General features: G+C 37.5%; 1 protein-coding gene across 1 annotated transcript; it reads left to right on the forward strand.

Annotated features, from left to right (window-relative positions):
- The first annotated feature begins 4,982 nt into the window (after nt 1-4,982).
- On the forward strand, nt 4,983-5,930 carry LOC122726465 (olfactory receptor 9K2-like). The gene has a single exon (XM_043964180.1). It carries the CDS (start codon nt 4,983-4,985, stop codon nt 5,928-5,930), a length of 948 nt encoding a protein of 315 aa, XP_043820115.1.
- Nucleotides 5,931-20,749: the final 14,819 nt, after the last annotated feature.

The following is a 20,749-nucleotide window of genomic DNA, read 5'->3' on the forward strand; positions in this document are numbered from 1 at the left end:
ACAGTATAAATGTATACAAACATGCACACATACCTATTTCTCAGAACCATATGGAACTTTTTCAAAAACTGAACATCTATTAGGTCACAAAGATATTGTAAATAAAAGCAAAATGTCAGAAATTGTAAATACATCCTTTATAAAGTACAGCAAAATGAAGATAGTAATCAGATCAGGGACCACAAACAAAAGACACAGACCAAAATGGAGATGTAACAATTAGAAACAATTAATAAAAATGTGAAAGAAAACATTAATGCTGAATTAGTATAACAATATTTCAGGGATGCAGCTAAAGCATACCTCAGGGAAAAAATCACATCCCTAAAACCATATAACATAGAAAAAAGAGAATTAATGAACTGAATGTCTATTTTAGAAGTCACAACAACACAACAACCCAGAAGAGGTAGGGTCCCTTAGCTCTAACAGAAATTCCAGTCTATGTCATTAAACTTTCAATACTGACACACTCATCACTGTGCTTCAGGAGTGACTGGGTTGAGGGACCATGTGAAAAAGATATTACTTATTATGGACATCTGTAGACCTCTCTCTCCATCTGTCTCTATCTCTGTCTCTGTTTCTGTCTCTCTTTCTCTGTCTCACTTTCTCTCTCCTACCATGTATTATTTAGAAAAAGGCAAGCACAGAAAAAAAAAGTATGCTTTTTATTTCAGGTCACAGATAAGCCTTTGAACTGAGAACCAAGGAATCTTAGTTATGTATTCTTCCCTTTCCTTTTCTCATTAGAATATTTTCCTGGAAATGTATTTCAGCTTTCTATTATTGAAATACAACAGTTTTTAATCCAGACACATTTATACAGTTTGCATTGTCCTCCATAACTTAAGTTAATGGTGACATAATTTTTTGCTTCTATATAGCCTTCCTGAAGTGCCTTATTTAAACATAACAATAGAATCATAGATGAGGATGGAAGAACAATCTAGCAAAATTCCTTTTACTTTATAGTTGGGAAACCTGAGATCCAGAGAAGGAAGGTTGAATGCCCAAGGACATACAGATGTAAGAGCATGGATATGAACACAAATGCTATGATTGTCAATTTATCTTTCTTTCCATTGCACCCATTTGCCTCTGGGTGTGCTTAAAACCAGCAGCTTTCTTTAGCAAGAATGAAAGAAAACTAAGGGATAAATGTAGAGGTCATAGGAGGTTATTTGAAGATACTGTGATCAACTATTCTGAGTCTCCACTGGGGTCACCAAAATAGAATAGGCTTACTCTGAAACATGATTTCTAAATTATACCGAAGAAAAGGTTTCCCATCAGTGACAATTGTCAGATGCTGAAATACAAGAATAATTCCTGTGGGTGTTTATAAGCAGGGTTGAGTAAAATCTGCTTTACATGACATAATTCTTTTTCTCCTTGGAGACAGGGAATAGACCTCATGACCTCCAAGTGGACAAATTACCTTTCTGGGGTGATGGTTAAATTATCATATTGTATTTTTTTCTTCCTCTTGGGTTTTGACAACATCTGAATAACTAGCTGGAGTTTACCTAGAGACTCTAGGAGGTGGCCTGCAGAGGGATTACCCAATCTTACAGCTCACCATCTCATGGGACTCAGAGAGTTTGACTGTCTCACAGGACCTAGCATAGGTCTGCTCATTGATCTTATCAATGGAAATGAGGTACATAGAGCTTAGAAGCACAGAATCTGTTCTTTGCTGTCTCTGGGCTCCTTGCTGCTTAAGAAGCTGGGATATATTGTGGATCATTTAGGAAACTCTTACCAAGTCACCAAAAGCCTCCTTTTAAAGAGATAAATATTTTTCTCCCATAGTTTCTTTTTCTTCTGGACCCACCAGACTCCAAGTATGGTATACAATTTTAGCTTATATGAATTGATTTCATATATATACTAGATATCATATTTCTTACCTTCTCAATGGGTAGGAGCGGGATGGAGGGAGGAAGAGAATTCATAGTGAAAAACAAAAATTTAATATAAAAATAGTTTATATGCATAAAATTATTATCATAACTTATATAAATGTAATCATTGAAACTAAGGGGACCAAATAGATGATCTCCAAGGTCCCTTCCAGCTCTAAATTGTGGCCATTTACCATTGTACCAAATACCATTGTATTTTATCTTTGTTCTATGCAATTACCTCTGCTCTTGAGTCTAGTTGTCCAGCCTGTTCCTAATCTGTTTGACTTGTCTTACATTTTTTCATATCAAATAAGAATAAGACTAATTTAAAGTATGATATTGAAGATATCCAAGACTCTTAGAACTCAAAGAGAACTCCTGACACCCTCTGGCTCCAGAAATGTCCTCTAGGTCATAGGGGCTTCACCAAAAAAGGATCATCTTCCACATGATTGGCATTTGAATCCTAGAATGTGATTTCAACTTCACTTTATTTCATTGCAAGTTGTAAACTTTTTATTGCTGAAAAAAAGTTAAGTTGATGGAACACTGACAACTTGAAGTGAAATAAAGTAAAGTTCAAATTACATTCCTGGAATCAAACTCCACTGTTTTGGAAGGTGATCATTTACCTGTATGTTTGGTTGTTTGGTTGGCTCATTCAGTGATAGGAGGCAGAATAATTTCTTGGATGTTACTAGACCTGGGTTCAGAGTCTAGCTTTTTAGCTAACCAGGCTCATGACTCTGTACAAGACACTTAGGATTCAAGAATCTCATTGTTCCCATCTATAGAATGATGGGATTGAACTGGATGGTTTTGAAGGTTCCTTTCTGTTCTAGCACCTGACATCTGTAAGAACATGGAAATAAGTGGCAGTACTAAAGATATCTGGCTTTCAAGTATCCAATTTTCCTCCCTTATTTTTTTTGGGGGGGTGGGGGGGAAACTGGATGGAGAAGTGGAGAGGGAGTCTGGGAGATGTGGGATGCTGGGATGCTCAAAGAAGTCACTCGATCCCTGGACCTTAGTTTTCTCATCTGTGAAATGATACTAGTTGCTGGTCCCCTGTAGCCCACAAGAAAAACATGGCACTAAGTGGCTGGAGGCCTTGAGTTGTAATTACTCACTTTCTTGCCTGATATTTTGTATTGTATCAGGTAATTTGAAGGAAAGTCTTTCATTGCTGTTCTTATTGTGTACTTTTCGAATATAGGAAATACATTCATATCTACCAAGAAAAGAATGGTAAAAATGCCAAAGGAGGGGGATTTATCTAAGAACCCTCAAGAGATAAAGCTATTAGCTGAACACTGATAAAGGAATGCAATGCACTTTGATGTGTCAAGGTTAACAGTTGTGCTGAACCACAGCTAAAACATAATACTGCTCCTAATAATAAATATATTACTATTTGTTATATTATCATTATTATATGAATGTTACCTTTCATATTCTTTATTATTTGTTATTTATTATTGCTCATTGTTATTATTTTAGCTAACAGCCACAGAGTACATACTACATGCCAGGTGCTGTGCTAAGCACTTTATAATTATTATCTCATTGAGTCTGATATCAAGCCTGGGAAGTGTTATTATTAGTGTACCCATTTTACAGATGAGCAAACTGAAAATTATGGAAACTATGTCCACAGCACTTAATAGGTCCTTTGTATAAATTTAAAATGCGCACACACACACACACACACACACACACACACATGTACAAACACATTCATACCTTGGCTAAGAACCTGCTATTCACTGAGCTTCACCCCAACTTCCCAGGAAGCCTGGCTGATGGGTTAACCTGCTCTCTGGCTGTACATTTGAGGTCAGAATCACCAATCTGTGAGTAAGTAAAGAAGCCAACAGCTCATCTCTCTCTAGACAAGAGAAGCTTCTTCTTCTGTGCTACTTGGCAAAAGGAAAGGGATTTTCTTCTTCTTCTTCATTGCTTGGGGAATTCAATTTGGTCTGGGGCCAGGTTACCACTACCCCAGCAAACAAGAATTAGTCATTTCTATCCTCTGTTCAACCATGATGCAAGAGAAGAGGGTTATATGAAGGGGAAACTGGTACAGAAAGGAAAAACAATATCGTGGGTAACCAGAGGGACTGGTTCATGTCTTTAAAATGATTGCTAGCTTTTATGTAGTGCTTTAAGGTTTGTAAAGAAAACACTTCAAACAAATTATTTGAGTGAGGTATCTCTTCACACCTACTCTGTGAGATAAGTACTATGATTATCCCAGTGTTAAAGTGGGAACCAGACAGAGAAACATTGAGTGACCTGCCTACGGTCAAATAACTACTGTCTGAGATAGGATTTGAGCCCAGGTCTTCCTGACTTGGTCCAGCACTACAGCCTCCACACCAGCTTGGGGTTTTATATGGGAAGAGTGGAAGATTAGTGTGGGAAAAGATGATGGTCTGAATTGCAGGTGCAAGAGACTGTGACTATGGACTACCTCTTACTAGAGCACAAAGGAGATTCTGCTGTCTCCTCATCTCCCTGTGGCCAAGACACCAGGGCAGCTAAAGTCCTTGTTTTCCAAAGTTGGAAAAGAGACCTTGAAGTGGTTCACTGATTTTGCTGCACAGAGAAATCCTTTGCTTCTTTGTGATGGAGACAGCCTCCAATCAGGGAAGGTGGGTCCAAATAGTAGGAAATAGGAGTTTTATTCCAATTCCCCAGTGACACCCTGTCCATCTCCAAAACCAACACTGTTTTCTTCTGTACCTTTTTTCCCTCCTGCACCAACAGAAATATGCATATCTCTGCAAATAGACCCAAGGCCGGTGCTTGAACTCATAGGTAGATTTGCATCTTAATATGTCTGAAAAGCCTGACCCACCCATTTCACCAGGGAGCCTTTCTGAGTTGCTCAGATAATAAAGATTCAGGTTTTAGTCTCATTGCCCATGGAGATGCAACTGGCTCATCAGTTTTCCATGTTCTTTTCTAGATTGGTTGTTTAATTATGTAACAATGAGTAAATGTCTTCCTCCCTGACCACAGTCCTTCCTTCATTTTCATCTTCACCCCAATGCCAACCAGGATCCAGCTATGAAGAGTGGGGTCCCTGGCAATTTCTCCGCTGTGACAGAGTTTATTCTTCTAGGATTCAGAGTTCCCCCAGAGCTCCAGATCATCCTCTTTTTGGTCTTCTTGCTCATCTATATGGTCATACTGGTGGGGAATATTGGAATGACAGTCATCATTAAGATAGACCCACGACTGCATACTCCGATGTATTTCTTCCTTAGAAATTTGTCCTATTTAGACCTTTGCTACTCAACTGTCATTGCCCCCAAAACCTTGACAAATTTCTTATCCCCAAGAAAGACAATTTCTTACAATGGCTGTGCCACTCAGTTTTTCTTCTTTGCTCTCTTTGTCACTACTGAAGGGTTTCTCCTGGCTGTGATGGCCTATGATCGCTTCACTGCCATCTGCTCCCCACTCCTCTATCCTGTCCGCATGTCCCAGCAGATGTGTATTCAGCTGGTGGCTGGCTCCTACTTTTGTGGGTGCATCAATTCCATGGTTCAAACTGGCTTTACCTTCAGCTTACAGTTTTGTGGGGAGAACAGAATTGATCACTTCTTCTGTGATGTTTCAGCCCTGATCAAGATCTCCTGTGTGGATACCTTTGTGAATGAGATTGTGCTGTTTATACTTTCTGCGGTCATCATTATAGCCACCAGCCTGGTGATTCTGGTCTCCTATTCTTACATCCTCACCACTGTCCTGAAGATCCCCTCCACACAGGGCAGACGTAAAACCTTCTCTACCTGTGGGTCTCATATTGCTGTGGTGAGTTTGTTCTATGGGACAGTGTTCTTCATGTATGCCCAGCCTGGGGCTCTCTCCTCCCCAGAGAAAAGCAAGGTCGTAGCTGTGTTCTACACACTTGTCATTCCCATGTTCAACCCCCTCATCTACAGTCTGAGGAATAGAGATGTAAAGGAGTCTGTGAAAAGAATCATGAGTAAGAAATGGTCCTCTCAGTGACCTCCACAAAACAAGAAGTAGTGGACAAAGCTGGTCTTTCAGGGAACTTTAATTTCGTTGGGCATGTGAACAAAGGGAAGTGTTGAAAAAAAGTTATTTAGGGGCAGCTAGGTGGTGCAGTGGATAGAGCACCGGCCCTGGATTCAGGAGGACCTGAGTTCAAATCTGGCCTCAGACACTTCACACTTACTAGTTGTGTGACCCTGGGCAAGTCACTTAACCCTCATTGCCCCCACCAAAAAAAAATTTAATTAAAAAAAAAAGAAAAGAAAAAAAGTTATTTAAACTCAGGTATTTGCTTTATCTATCTTCCCACTTTCTTCTGTTTATATATGTAAGAATCTATCTACCTATCTATCTATCACCTATATTCCCAAATATATACATATATGTGTGTGTATACATATACATATACATACACATATACATATACATATACATACACATATACATATACATATACACACAAAGACACATACACACATATCTATATCTATATCAGTATCTGTATCTGTACCCATACCTGTGTCTGTATCTATATTTATATCTATATCTATGTCTATGTCTATGTCTATGTCTATGTCTATATCTATATCTATATCTATGTCCATGTCTATGTCTATATCTATATTTATATCTATATCTAGTCTTAGAGAATTTCCTGGGCTGTCGGGAGAGGGGAAGGCAGCATGAAGAAATTAAGTGACTTGTTCACAGTCATACTCTTAGGATAGAGCTGAAGCAGCACTTGAACCCAGGTCTTTTGGATTCAACTAACTAACTTTCTGATCCACAACACTGTGAGGCCTCTTAGAAACATTTGTCTAAGATCTACCTACAAAATCACTCCCAAATCAAAGAATAAATACAAAAAGCTATTTCATATTCGTGCAAAATAAGAAATAATAATTCTCTACATAAATATAATGTGTTGTTGTTGTTTTTTGTTGTTGTTCCACAAGGATTGACTGAAAGAGATCATTATTATGTCAATATTAAAATTAGATTTTATATTAATTTGGTGCTTTTATTTTGAATATCTAGATGCATTTATATTGGGGTCCAGGTATACAGTCAGTAACTCTTTGAGGGCAGGAACTATGTTTTATTCACACTTTCAACTTCTCTAGTGCCTAACATAGAGTCTTCCCATTAGTAGCTGCTAAATAAATGTTGGACAGATGAATGAATGAATGAATGAATATATATATATGTATATATAATTCATATCATAGGTGCCAATAACATGGAGTCCTGTCACCTCATTTTATAGATGAGGAAGCTGAGCTTCATAGCTCTAGAAGTGGGAAGGACCCCAGAGGCTATCTATTCTAAACACCTTGGGAAGTAAGGCCTGAGGAAGTTAAGGGGCTTAGCCAAAGTCATACTAGTGGAAAAACTGGGACTAGAGCTCTGTCTTCTGCTCTACTCCTATTTCTATACCATGCTACTTAGCTGGGGAAAATGATGAAAGGAATTAATTTTAAGACAGAGAGAAGGGAATTTATTAAGTGCCTACTATGTGCCAGGAACTGTGCTAAGTGCTTTATAAATATGATCTCATTTGATCCTCACTACAAGCCTGGGAAGGAAGTACTTTTATGATTTCATTTTATAGTTGAGGAAATGGAGGCACAGCTAGTGCCAAGTCTGAGGCCAGGCTTGAACTCATGAATTCCTGACTCCAGAACCCACTCTCTATTTATTAACTGAGCTATTGAAGGTACTGTGACAAGCTGAATGACTTCTGGTCATGGCATGCTTTCCACTGGGGAGGAGAAGTGAGGATCCTTTGAGCTCTACAAATAACACCATTCAGCTATCAGGAAACTGTTGATAATCCCAGCCAAATATCCTCCAGGCTCTGAGTCACCCTGTCCCTATCCTATTCCTTTCTTTCCTTCCCACCTCCCCAGTTATTTCTTCAGTTTACAGATGCATGGTTCAGAGTTCTGTGTGATACAAAATCTATTCTGACAGCCCCTTATAACTGCTCCTTCCATGCCAGTATATATGCTCAATTGGCTCAAAGACAATAGGAGCCAGATCTACTCTACTCCCTTACAAAGCCATCTCTCCCAAGTCTACCAACTTCACATTCGTTCTGGCACACACTGACCCACTGACTCAGTCATTCTCTCTACTGCTACCAATGAGTCATGTACACTGCCATTCTTTCCAAGTTCCATGACCACCACCCTCTCCCATATACATTTACTGAATCTTCTTATGCCAAAGTCATTCCTCATTGAAAACACTTCAAGATTTTCCCACCTGCAAAGGGAAGGGAAAGGGAGGAGCTACTACCTTCAGAATGGGTTCAGGAAGCAAGATACTTTTTCATTCTTTGGAGACTAGGTAGTGGAAATACATAGATGCTAAAAATTTCTGGATAGAAAGGACAGAGCATCACCACTGCACCAGTCCCATGATTCTAAATGTTCCTTGTGAAAGACAAGGACAAGGTAATGTGCTGCTTATCCTTTAACAGCTTGAATATCTTGATAGATCACTTGAATGACTTGAAAACATAGCTCAAAATATTGGAAGGTGGTTGGTTTTTTTTTCTTTTGCTTCTTAGCTAATTAGTTCATCCTGAGTTATTCACAGGAAGGATATGAAAGCAACATGAAGAACATATTTTGGAAATAGTTTATATATGTTTAGAAAGAGCAGGATATAGTGTGGATACCAAAGTGGGCTTGGTTATACACACTCTTCCTTCCCCACTCTGTCCAGGGAAAGGGGCAGACTAAATCCATGCTTATCTTTATTCACTGGATCTGTCTCAGGATGGGCTCTCACCTCCTGACCCAAACCTTTCATCTAACTTCCTATTCTCTTCTTTTGAAAAGAGAAGCAGAATAGGACTTAGCCCTTTAGCCACAATCTTAGTTTACTTTTTCCAGAAGAAATAGATTAGATCTGTATTGAAATCACTTCTCTGCTTTTTTAGGGTTATTGATAAAATGCAAATGATAACTACTTATTGTGCCCTCTGGACACACCCAGCCAGCAAGCAGGAAAGGAAACTTTCCAGTCAGTTACACTCTGCGAAACTAAATAATAGCCATCCTGCTTGTACTCCCTGATTACAATTTAAAATGTACAAAACAATTGACACTGATCTGATCATTTATCAAGTGAGAGATTTAAAATATTATTTAAACAGTAAAGAGGAACTTAAAGGGAACTTTAAGGGAACTTTGGATTCAAATCTCTATTTTGGCTAGGAGAGAAGAGGGGGGAAAGAGTGTGGAAGGAAGAAAAGATACTAAATTCAGCCACCTAAATACAGGGTGGAGCCAAATCACAATCTTTCAATAACTTTTTTAGAATTATTTTTTCTTTATTTTTTGCCATTTATAAGATTTTGTTTTTCACACATAATGTAAATTCATTTCCTATATATACTGCATATGATGCTATGGTACTGTAACTTAAAAACAAAACAAAAAGTAAAGAAGATATTAAATATTGAAACTCTTTCATGACTTTTGACCCATCCTGTACTCAGACAGAGAGAAATTAACTAATGATCAGGATTGTTTTATGCTCTGGCTATTTATTGGGTTTTTTTGTCTGGTTGCAGTGGACAAACATGTTATCTATCCTAGTAGATGCTGGAGGTCCTGACAACATCCACTGCCATTGTTGTATACCTACTCTGTGTGTCTTGCTTCCTGAACCCATTCTGAAGGTAGTAGCTCCTGGTTGTTCTTCCCTCCCTTCCCCTTCCCTTGAAGAGCTACCTTTGCAGGTGGAAAAATCTTGAAGTGTTTTCAATGAGGAATGACTTTGGCATAAGAAGATTCAGTAAATGTATATGGGAGAGAGTGGTGGTCATGGAACCTGGAAAGAATGGCAGTGTACATGACTCATTGGTAGCAGTAGGGAGAATGACTGAATCAGTGGGTCACTGTGTGCCTGACTCCTGTCACTGACTCTCAGTTGTCTAAGTATCTAATACTTGGTATCTGAACCATGAGATAAATCTAGTCTACTTTCCCAAGGCAAGGAAGAAGATTAAAAAATACTCCAAGGCCCATAATTCTCTATAGATTACTTCCTTGACTGCTGAGAATTCATCTAAGCCCATCCAAATATTTGTTACAGACCATATACCACAACAAGCTCAAAATATACAATGGACCTGAATATTAAGGTGTATGAAAAAAATTCAAAATAGAAGATAAAGATATCAGGGACTTTTCACAGGTATGGCAAGGGGAAGAGTTCTTAACTAAACAAGTAAGAAAGAGGTGATATGAAAGGATAAATAGGTATTTTTCATTCTGTGAAATTGAATTTTTTAAAAATTTTGAACAAAAAAGCGTATCAATACCACCACAAGAAAGGGAGTTGTAAATTGGGAAAATATTTTCATCAAATAATCCTAACAAGTATCTGGTATAAAAGATACATATGGAACACAAATATATGACCAAGAGGCATTCCCTAGTCAACAAGTGATCAAAGGACATGAACAAACAATTTGTCAAAGTAGAATTGCAAACTATTAACAAACAAATGAAAGACAACCCCAAATCATTAATAATTAGAGAAATTCAAAGCAAGATAATTGTGATGTTTTACTTTGTACATAGGAAATTGGACATAATGACAAGAAAGATATACAGTTAATGTTGCAGAAGCTATAGAAAGGCAGACACTCAAGCACTCTGTTGGTGAGTCCATGAATTGGTCTAACCACTCTGGATAAGTGCTTAAAAAGTTCATACCATTTAAACCAGATATACCACTGCTAGGTATATGTACTCCAAGGAAATAAAAAGTAGAAAGCATAGCACTATATATGCTAAAATATTAATAGCAGATTTTTTTGTCACAAGAACATGGAAACAAAGTGGCTGTTCAATTGTTGGGAAATTACTAAATGAAAAGTGGTACACAAATGATTCTTGGGTCAGAGATGATGATTAAGAAACATTCAGAAAAATGTGAGAAGACTTCAATGAATTAATGCAGAGCAAAGTAAGTGGAACCAAGAAAACAACATACACAGACTGCAGCAATGTAAATTAAAATAATAATACCAAATGCTGTACAATCATAATAACTAAGAGATGAGGGAGGTAAGAATAAACATCTCCATAATCTCTTCCCCTACCCTTCTTCAAGGGATACTTTGATTTCTGCCAGAAGGGAAAAGAGTTAGTTGTGGGCAGAGTTTGGACACTCTGGCCCTCTCAGAGATAGGGGATAACAGGCTAGAATTCTATCTAGCTGCTCTCTTAAATACACTTAGTGTAAGGGAGATAATTTTTTAGGTTCAAAATGTACTCCTGATCCCCATTTATTAATAGAACATGAGGGGTCCATTGTATTTATGAGTCTTGTTTCCCTTCCCACTAGATGCCAGTTTCACAATGAACACACATAGGAAATAGCAAAGAAACCCCTTTATCCAAGTTGATAGTAAAAGAGGTATGTATTCTATGTAGGAGAATATATACCAGACAATACACAGTGAAAGTATTCTCCCATTGGGAGTGGGATAACTCAGCTCAGCCAAGAGAGAGGACCAGATATCACCCAAAGGGGAATTCCCTAAAGTTTCTTGCATAGTGTTAGGTGATAAAAATCAGGAGGCAGAAATTACCTCAAGTGTGGGGGGGGGTGGGATACAGCTAGGTGGCACACTGGATAAATCACCAGCCCTGGATTCAGGAGGATCTGAGTTCAAATCCAGCCTCAGACACTTGATACTTACTAGCTGTGTGACCTTGGGCAAATCACGTAACACTCAGTGCCCTACAAAAAAAAGAAAAGAAAAAGAAATTACCTCGAGTGGATGAGTTTATTGATTGTTTCATTAAGTAGCTAGAATATATACATGTAGGTAGAAAACATGTATGCAGGTAGACTGCACAAGAGACTGAAAATTCCCCTGTATTGCCCCAATTTTTACACCCTCAATCAAATAATTCTGGCTTCTCATTACCAAATTGTATTTCCCTGTTTACCTAATATTAATGGAAGACTTTTTCTTATCCTAAGGGCATTCCATTTTTGAGAAAGTCCAGAGATCTCCTGTACAAATGATCCTGCAAGGGGCAGCTAGGTGGTGCAGTGGATAGAGCACTGGCCCTGGAGTCAGGAGGACCTGAGTTCAAATCCAGCCTCAGACACTTAACACTTAGTAGCTGTATGACCCTGGGCAAGTCACTTAATCCCAATTGCCTCACCAAAAAAACAAAAGAACAAAAAAACTCCAAATGATCCTACAGTTTATCAGCAACTCTATTGGCTTCTTTTTGTTTTACAATTTTGTGGGTTGGCATAAATTACTTTACTTTATTACAGAAATGTAAATTTTCAAACTCCTTGTTTAAGACTATAAATAATCTCATAATTGTCTAACAATTTCAAAAGTGGTATCAGTCTGAGCAGAAATGATATTCAGATTATAGAATAGGTAACATTCATGACACCCACAGAACTAATAAAGCAAGCAGAATTAACATACAGTGAATAAAGAAATCTGACATAGCTGTAGCTTTAGGGCTATCAAGTCCTTAAATACATTAAAAAAGGAATCAAATCATTGATAGTCAAAAATTATTCTTGTTCAGCAAGGCAAATGAATTAGCCTTCATGATGTAACTTTGTTTTTGTTTTTGTTTGTTTTTTGCGGGGCAATGAGGGTTAAGTGACTTGCTCAGGGTCACACAGCTAGTAAGTGTCAAGTGTCTGAGGCTGGATATGAACTCAGGTCCTCCTGAATCCAGTGACGGTGCTTTATCCACTACGCCACCTAGCTGCCCCCCATGATGTAACATTTTTATAAGCTGTTGCCTGCCCTCTTCCACAATTTTCGTTAGGAATTGGAGTATAATGTCATATTTTTTTTCAGAAAATTCATTAATGATTTCCTGTGAAAGCACAAATCCATGGAATAATTATAATGCTGTAATTGAGAGCCAGAATTTTCCCTCGTCTGGCATAGCCCAGTATATCTGTCTAGATTCATTATTTATCAAGTCATAATAGTCCTACAAACAAGATCCTCATTGTTTTTCAGAGAGGCTGAGATTGTACCATCCTCCCAAGTGACATTATTGAAGGATGACATGCACACACACATACCCTTCAATCATCATCCATCTGTCAAGTCCTTTGGAGTGTTCATGACCTGATCCTTCAGGTCTGGCAAGCATTTCCTGTGGGTCTCTCAAGTGTCTGTGCATCTATCAGAGAAGGTTTTTGGAGGCACTTGCTTAAAAATCTCCAGATTGCTTGTCACTTGGGGAGATTCTCTAGGTAATGTTGCTAAACTCTGTGTTGAACGGGTGCCACAAGTGATTCAGGTCTAGTTGGGATTGATATTCAACATATGATGTGATGTTTATTGTAACAGCAGGTATAAATGCCTGAGGCTAGGTTTATGCAACCCCCCTCACAGCTATCTGTACTTAAAGGGGTATGGGAAGTTCTCGGAACACAGCCTGCTGGGTCAGCATATCTCCCTTAGGTGAGGATTTTTTCCTGAGCATAGAAAATCACAGACTGTATATCAAGGCATGAGATTATGCCCATTATCAGCAAGGCTGGTTTGTGGCTTCCCTTGGGTAGATGCTGGTGGGCCTTCCTTCCCCTCTAGTGAAATGACCAAACTGGCTCCTTTACTATACAAAGGTGGAAAAAACCATGGGGGTTTTTATACAATTTTTAGAAGGGTAAGAGAAGGAGGAGGAGTTTTATCTGGGGCACACACAGAGGATAAGTTCTGGCAGTACCTTGGAGTTACCTAATCTTTTCTAAATGAAACTTATGCCAAGAGGATATAGGTTTATCTGATACCTTGGGGACCACCTAAGTAAGATATTCTATATAAATTTAGGTCTTACAGAGTGTAAACATTGGTGTAATTTTGACTATTCTAAAAGTATATGCTTTTTTTTTTTTTTGGTGGGGAAATGAGGGTTAAGTAACTTACCCAGGGTCACACAGCTAGTAAGCGGCAAGTGTCTGAGGCCGGATTTGAACTCAGGTCCTCCTGACTCCAGGGCCTGTGCTTTATCCACCACGCCACCTAGATGTCCAAGTATATGCTTTTTATGTTAAAAAGTACTCATTTTGGGGGCAGCTAGGTGGCACAGTGGATAAAGCACGGGCCCTGGATTCAGGAGGACCTTAGTTCAAATCCAGCCTCAGACACTTGCCGCTTACTAGCTGTGTAACCCTGGTTAAGTGACCCTGGGCAAGTCACTTAACCCTTATTGCCCCACAAAAACAAAACAAAACAAAACAACAAAAAAAGGTAGTCATTTTGTGGGAGGGCACATGCCTTAAAGTAACATTCACATATAATAGAGGGTGTTAGGAGTTTAAATTATGGGAAACAGCTGACAGGGAAACATTGCTGTACCCATTTCTCTGCTCTCCATTTCCATAGTCCAGGCTTTATAGATGTTTTCTTCCACATGTCTGATTGACAACTCTTTTAGTGAGAGAAGGTCATAAATTTCATACCTGCTAGTGATGACTGAGTATAATTTAGTAAAATCTGACAAAATATAATCAAATTGACTTTCCAATAATTAGTTCATGAAGTAAAAACTAGTTTAGCTCTTATAAAACTAACCTTATAAACAACAGAACTATAGGAGGAATGTCAAAGTAGCCTATACCATAAGATAGAATGATTTGATATGAAATGAAAAAAGAGGGACAAGGTTGTGACAACTTCAAGACTATTCCTCCAGACCTAAGTCTAAGGGCACAGACTTAAGAGAAATCATCCTAAGTTCTGTTTGATTCCAGGTAAGAGTTGTAGTTAACTTTTTGGAGCAGCCAATCATACAACAAAGTTCCATATCATTCTCAGGGAATCCTAGCTAGGCTCAGGATTAATAAGATGGGAAGCATTCCTGTTCAAAAAGGAAATAACATAATGGGGAAACTGAATCAAGAGGATCCTTCCATTATTTTGTTTTGTTTTGTTTTGTTTTTTGTTTTTTGGTGAGGCAATTGGGGTTAAGCGACTTGCCCAGGGTCACACAGCTAGTAAGTGTCAAGTGTCTGAGGCTGGATTTGAACTCAGGTCCTCCTGAATCCAGGGCTGGTGCTTTATCCACTGCACCACCTAGCTGCCCCCTTCCATTACTTTGTAAGACCATCCTCTCAACCACCCTAGGCATGGACATCGATTTGTAACAGTTCTTAGATCATACTCCCTTTGAGCAGCTTGGTGGCATTTTTCTCAAATGGTAAATTACTGATTTAATGACAGTTCAGACAACCATGTCTGAATTCAAAACTGAGAATGATATAAAATACAGTCCCAAGAGATTTTACCTCAAATAGTAAGTTTCACTCATTGCAGCTTAGTGTTAGGCACATTTATTATTATTTCTCTCGTGCTCTTGCAATGACAATTAATAATAATTTTCCAAATATTTCAAAATTCTTTCACTAAAAATTTTTTAAAACCCACCCAACATTCTTTTCCTCTTTTTTATTTAAGCTTCAAACTCACTCTGGCACAAAAATCAATAATTAGGATTAATAAAATAATCATTCTCTAATTCCACATAGATAGTAAATATACAATGGTTCACTCAAAACCCAGAAAAACACTACTTACAGTAAGCCTCTACAACAACAGATATCTCTTAAGATTTTTTATAGAAGGGGGCATCTAGGTGGCACAGTGGATAAAGCACCGGCCCTGGATTCAGGAGAACCTGAGTTCAAATCCAGCCTTAGGGGGCAGCTAGATGGCGCAGTGGATAGAGCACCGGCCCTGGATTCAGGAGTACCTGGGTTCAAATCCGGCCTCAGACACTTAACACTTGCTAGCTGTGTGACCTTGGGCAAGTCACTTCACCCTCATTACCCCCCCACCCCCCCCAAAAGATATTGTATATAAACTCCCTAAGGCAAAATAAATCTACAACACTAGAGTCTATTGAAAATTTAGCTCAATATGAAACTTCAGCATATGCAATTCTAGACATATTTTGGTAATTTCATTCATCACAAATCATCATAAAAATTACTTCTTTACTGTAAAGAACTTTTAAGTTCTTTTCCCCTCCCCACTTTGGTGGTGAATGTTTGTGATAGGACAAAGGATACTAGTTTCTTAGAAATTTTTGTTGTTGCTCAGTTGTCTGACTCTTTATGAGGTTTTCTTGGCAAAGTTACTGAAATGTGACATTTCTTTCTCCATATCATTTTACAGATGAAGAAACTAAGGCAAATAGAGATAAGTGACTTGACTAAGGTTGCAGAACTAGTACATGTCTGAGGCCAGATTTGAACTCCATACTTCCTTGTGTTTGAAGATTGAACTTTCTGTTCAGTTCTGAACTTTTCATCAGGAAACTTTTAAAGTCCCCTGTTTCATTGAATTTCTATCTTTTCTCCTAAAATATTTTAATCAATTTTGGGGCAGTAGATTCTAGGTTGCAATCCAAGTTCTTTTGCCCTCTAGAATATCATATTTCAAGCCCTCCACTCCCTTAATATTGAAACTGCCCTATCCTATGTAATCCTGACTGTGGCTCCTTCATCTTTAAATTATTTCTTTCTAACCTGGAGGGTCTTACGTGAGCTGATGATGAGTGAGATGAGCAGAACCAGAAGAACATTGTACACAGTATCATCAACATTGAGTGTTGACCTACTGTGATGGACTATATTCTTCTCACCAATGCAATGGTACAGAAGAGTTCCAGGGAACTCATGATAGAAGAGGATCTCCAAATCCAAGAAAAAAAAAGAAAGAAAGAACTGTGGAGTATAGATGCTGATTGAACCATATTATTTCTTTTGTTTTGGGTGCTGTTGTTTTTTTTTTTTCTATTTTGAGGTTTTGCATCACTGCTCTGATTCTTTCTCTTGTAACAGGATTAATGCAGAAATAGGATTAATGTTATTATGTGTATATATATGTGTGTGTATATATATCTATATCTATATCTATATGTATAGAGATATATAGATATAACCTATATCAGATTACCTGCTGTCTAGGGGAGGGGGGAGGGAGGGAGAAAAATCTGAAATTGTAAAGCATGTATAAACAAAAGTTGAGGACTATCTTTACATGTAACGGAAAAAATAAAATATCTCATAAAAAAAATTATTTCTTTCTGTCTGTTTCCAGTATTTTCTCCTTCACCTGCTAATTCTGGAATTTAGCTACAATATTCCTTGGAGTTTTCCTTTGGGAATTTGTTTCAAGAGGTGATCAGTGGATTCTATCCATGGCTATTTTTTCCTCTGGTTCTAAAACATTGGGGGTAGTTCTCCTTGATAATTTCCTAAAATAAGATATCCAGGCTATTTTTTTATTATCACACTCAGGTAGTCTAATCATTCTTAAATTGTCCCTCCTGAATCTATTTTCCAGGTCTGTTGCTTTTCCAAGGAGGTATTTTGCATTTTCTTCTACTTTTACATTCTTTTGATTCTACTTCACTGCTTCCTGATGTCTCATCTTCCATCTGCCAAAATTCTGATTTTTAAGGAATTATCTTCCCCAGTCAGCTTTTGCACCTCCTTTTCCATTTGTCCAACTGTATAATAAATGACAAGAAGTATAATTTCAGAAAGGCCTCGAAAGACTTGGATGCACTGATGTGAAGTGAGCAGAACCAAGAGAATGATGTGCACAGAGACAGCAATATTGTTTGATGAAGAACTGTGAATGATTTAACTATTCTCAGCAATACAATGATGTGAGACAATCCCAAAGAACTAACGATGAAGCATACTATCCACTGCCAAGGAAAGAACCAACATTGACTGAAAACAGACTGAAGCATGCTATTTTTCACTTTCTTTCATTTTTTCTTTTATTCGTTTTCTTGTACAAAATGATTAATGTGTTAATGTTTTATATAATGTTTTACATAAATGTATAACCCTTATGTGATTGCTTACTGTGTCAGGGAAGGGGGAGGAGAGGGAGGGAAGGAGAGATAAAATTTGGCACTCAAAACTATAAATAAAATATGTTTATTATTTTAAAAATATTATTTTATTACTCTAAAATTATTTTTTCTACTTTATTAATTTCTCTACTCTATATTTTCCAATCATATCCTAGGCTATCAATTCTCCACTCCACTCCAAGGGATTTCTCATTTGCAAATTATCACAAGGTGGTTTTTCCCCCCCATACAATACCCATTATTTGCAATATTTTTACCTTCTGGCTTTCTTAAGAGCATACAAATGCAAGGTCTATTCCAATTTCTTTTGGGTAACTTTACTTCTAGTTTACCTAAACAATGAAGTTCTGTTTTATCATTCACAAGAGAAAATTCAGTTGTAACACAAAACATTCTCCTGAATTAAACTCTTTATTTTTAAGTTCCTCCATGATTTTAAAAAGTCTCTCTCTTTTCATGGTCAAGAGAAGAGCTAATGAGAGGTGGTTTTTAAGTACCAGATAAATTTTAACTGCAGACTGCAAATCCATTAATTCCATTTTTAGACTTCATTTATAATACTTTCAGACTAGTTTCCATTCATTTATTCTTTTTTTACTCAATGAAAATTACTTTCCTCTCTTGCACTTAAAAAATATGTATCACTCTTGAGGGAATGACTGATCAAAGGTCTAATTGCTATTTCCATGTAATATTCAAAAAGTTTTATTTTTATTATTTCTTTTAAAAAATTCTACAAAGTTTCTCAAAACTCACTAAACTAATTTAACATTTATAAAAACATTCAAACCACAATTTGGAAATTCACAGTAGAGAACTTACATTTTGGTCATAAATTTAGTCTCTAATTTACAGTTCCATATATTTCTTTTTTTTTTTTTTTTTTTTTGCGGGGCAATGGGGGTTAAGTGACTTGCCCAGGGTCACACAGCTAGTAAGTGTCAAGTGTCCGAGGCCAGATTTGAACTCAGGTACTCCTGAATCCAAGGCTGGTGCTTTACCACTGCGCCATCTAGCTGCCCCCTCCATATATTTCTTAAGACTGGGAGGGATATCTTGCTCTCTTATCTGTGTCTTTTGTCTGTATCCCCCGAGTTAGAAAGAGAGAGAGAGAGAGAGAGAGAGAGAGAGAGAGAGAGAGAGAGAGAGAGAGAGAGTTTACCTTTTTGAAGACTTTGAAGTTCCACAGAAAAGTTTTCACTTTTTACTCTCTTTTTTCCTTTGATTAATCAGGCCATAGGAAAAGTCAGTTTGTCTTTACTAAGTTAAAAAAAACACAGATAGTGCTTACAAATAAAATAAAACACTTAGCACTTCAAGTTCCTAAAGCATACTTAATTGGCCAGTTTGTTTTGCAGAATAGCAGATTAGTCATATTTGTCCTGAAAAATAACAAAGTGATCAAATTTTTTACCTGCTCCCTTAAAGGAGTCCCACAAGGTACATTTGACTGCCTAGATCCACAGACTGAACATGATGATCAATCTCTTATCTGGAATTTCCTTTTCAGGACTGGCAGAGTGAGAGCAACCATGGGAGAGGCTTTTTTTTTTCAACATTTATTTTTTATAAGATTTCGAGTACCGAGTTTTTCTCCTTTCTTCCCTAACCTCACCTCTCCCAAGGACAACAAGCAATCTGATAAAGGTACATGTGCAATCATGTTAAACACATTTCCCCATTTGTCATATCGTGAAAGAAGAAACAGAACAAAAGGGGGGAAACCACAAACAAAACAAAGTAAAAATAGTATGTTTCAATTGACATTCAGGCTCCATAGTTTTTTCCCCGGATGTGAATATAATTTTCCATGATGAGTCTTTTGGTATTGTCTTGGATCATTGTATTTCTGAGAAGAGTAAGTCTCTCATAGATGATCATTGCACAATGCTGCTGTTACTATGAAGAATGCCTGTTTCTGCTCATTTCACTCAACATCAATTCATGTAAATCTTTCCATGGTTTTCTGAAATATGCCTGCTTATCATCGCTTATATCACAATAATATTCCATTCTATTCATATACCACAATTTGTTCAGCCATCCCCCAATTGATAAGCATTCCCTCAATTTCCAACTCTTTGCCACAAAAAAAACCCCATAAATGCTACAAATATTTTTCCACATGCAGGTCCTTTCCCCCTTTTTACAATCTCTTTGGGTTACAGACTTGGTACCTGCATTGCTGGATCAAAGAGTATGTACAATTTGATTGTCCTTCTGGCATAGTTCCAAATTGCTCTCTGGAATGGCTGGATCTATTCAGAAAGGAGAGGTTATTTAGATGGAAATTGCAGGGCCTCTTGCCAGTTTAGTAGTGGCCACTTTTGAACATGATGGTTCTTCTCCACCTCAAATCCATCAAAGGAATCCTGTTTTTCTTGCCATGATAATTGGATCATAATAATCAAAAGGCAGAAATAATCTAAAGCTATCAAGAGGTTTACCAGTTCTTGCATGCAGTAGCCAGAATGCATATTCATAGTCTGAATATATATAATCATGTAGCCTGTGTGAGGTAATACAAAATCCCTTATTTAACCCAAATTTTTATACCCTTGGTCAAAGAACTCTGGCTGATTGACATACTATTGATTCAACTCCTTTTTTTTATCTTGAAGATATTCTGTTTGAGGACCTCTACACATTTCTTGTACAAATAATCATTCAATTCAATAGCAACCCTACTGCCTCCCCTTTCTGTTGTGCAATCTTTTGAGTTGGCATGATTTATTTCCCCTTATTCTGCTGTAGTCATATGCAAATTTTAAACCTTCATTATAAGCTGAATATGATGATTAGAAATATGAGACATAGTTTCTTGGTAATTTAATAATTTTATTACTAGGCCAGCAGTTATTAATAAAAGGTCTATTGGCATCTCTCTCAGAC

This window comes from Dromiciops gliroides, chromosome 4 (genome assembly GCF_019393635.1).
Source record: "Dromiciops gliroides isolate mDroGli1 chromosome 4, mDroGli1.pri, whole genome shotgun sequence".
NCBI lineage: Eukaryota > Metazoa > Chordata > Mammalia > Microbiotheria > Microbiotheriidae > Dromiciops > Dromiciops gliroides.

Coding starts and splice junctions, on each gene's coding strand:
- LOC122726465 (XM_043964180.1), top strand. CDS start 4,983: ATGAAGAGTGGGGTCCCTGGCAATTTCTCCGCTGTGACAGAGTTTATT.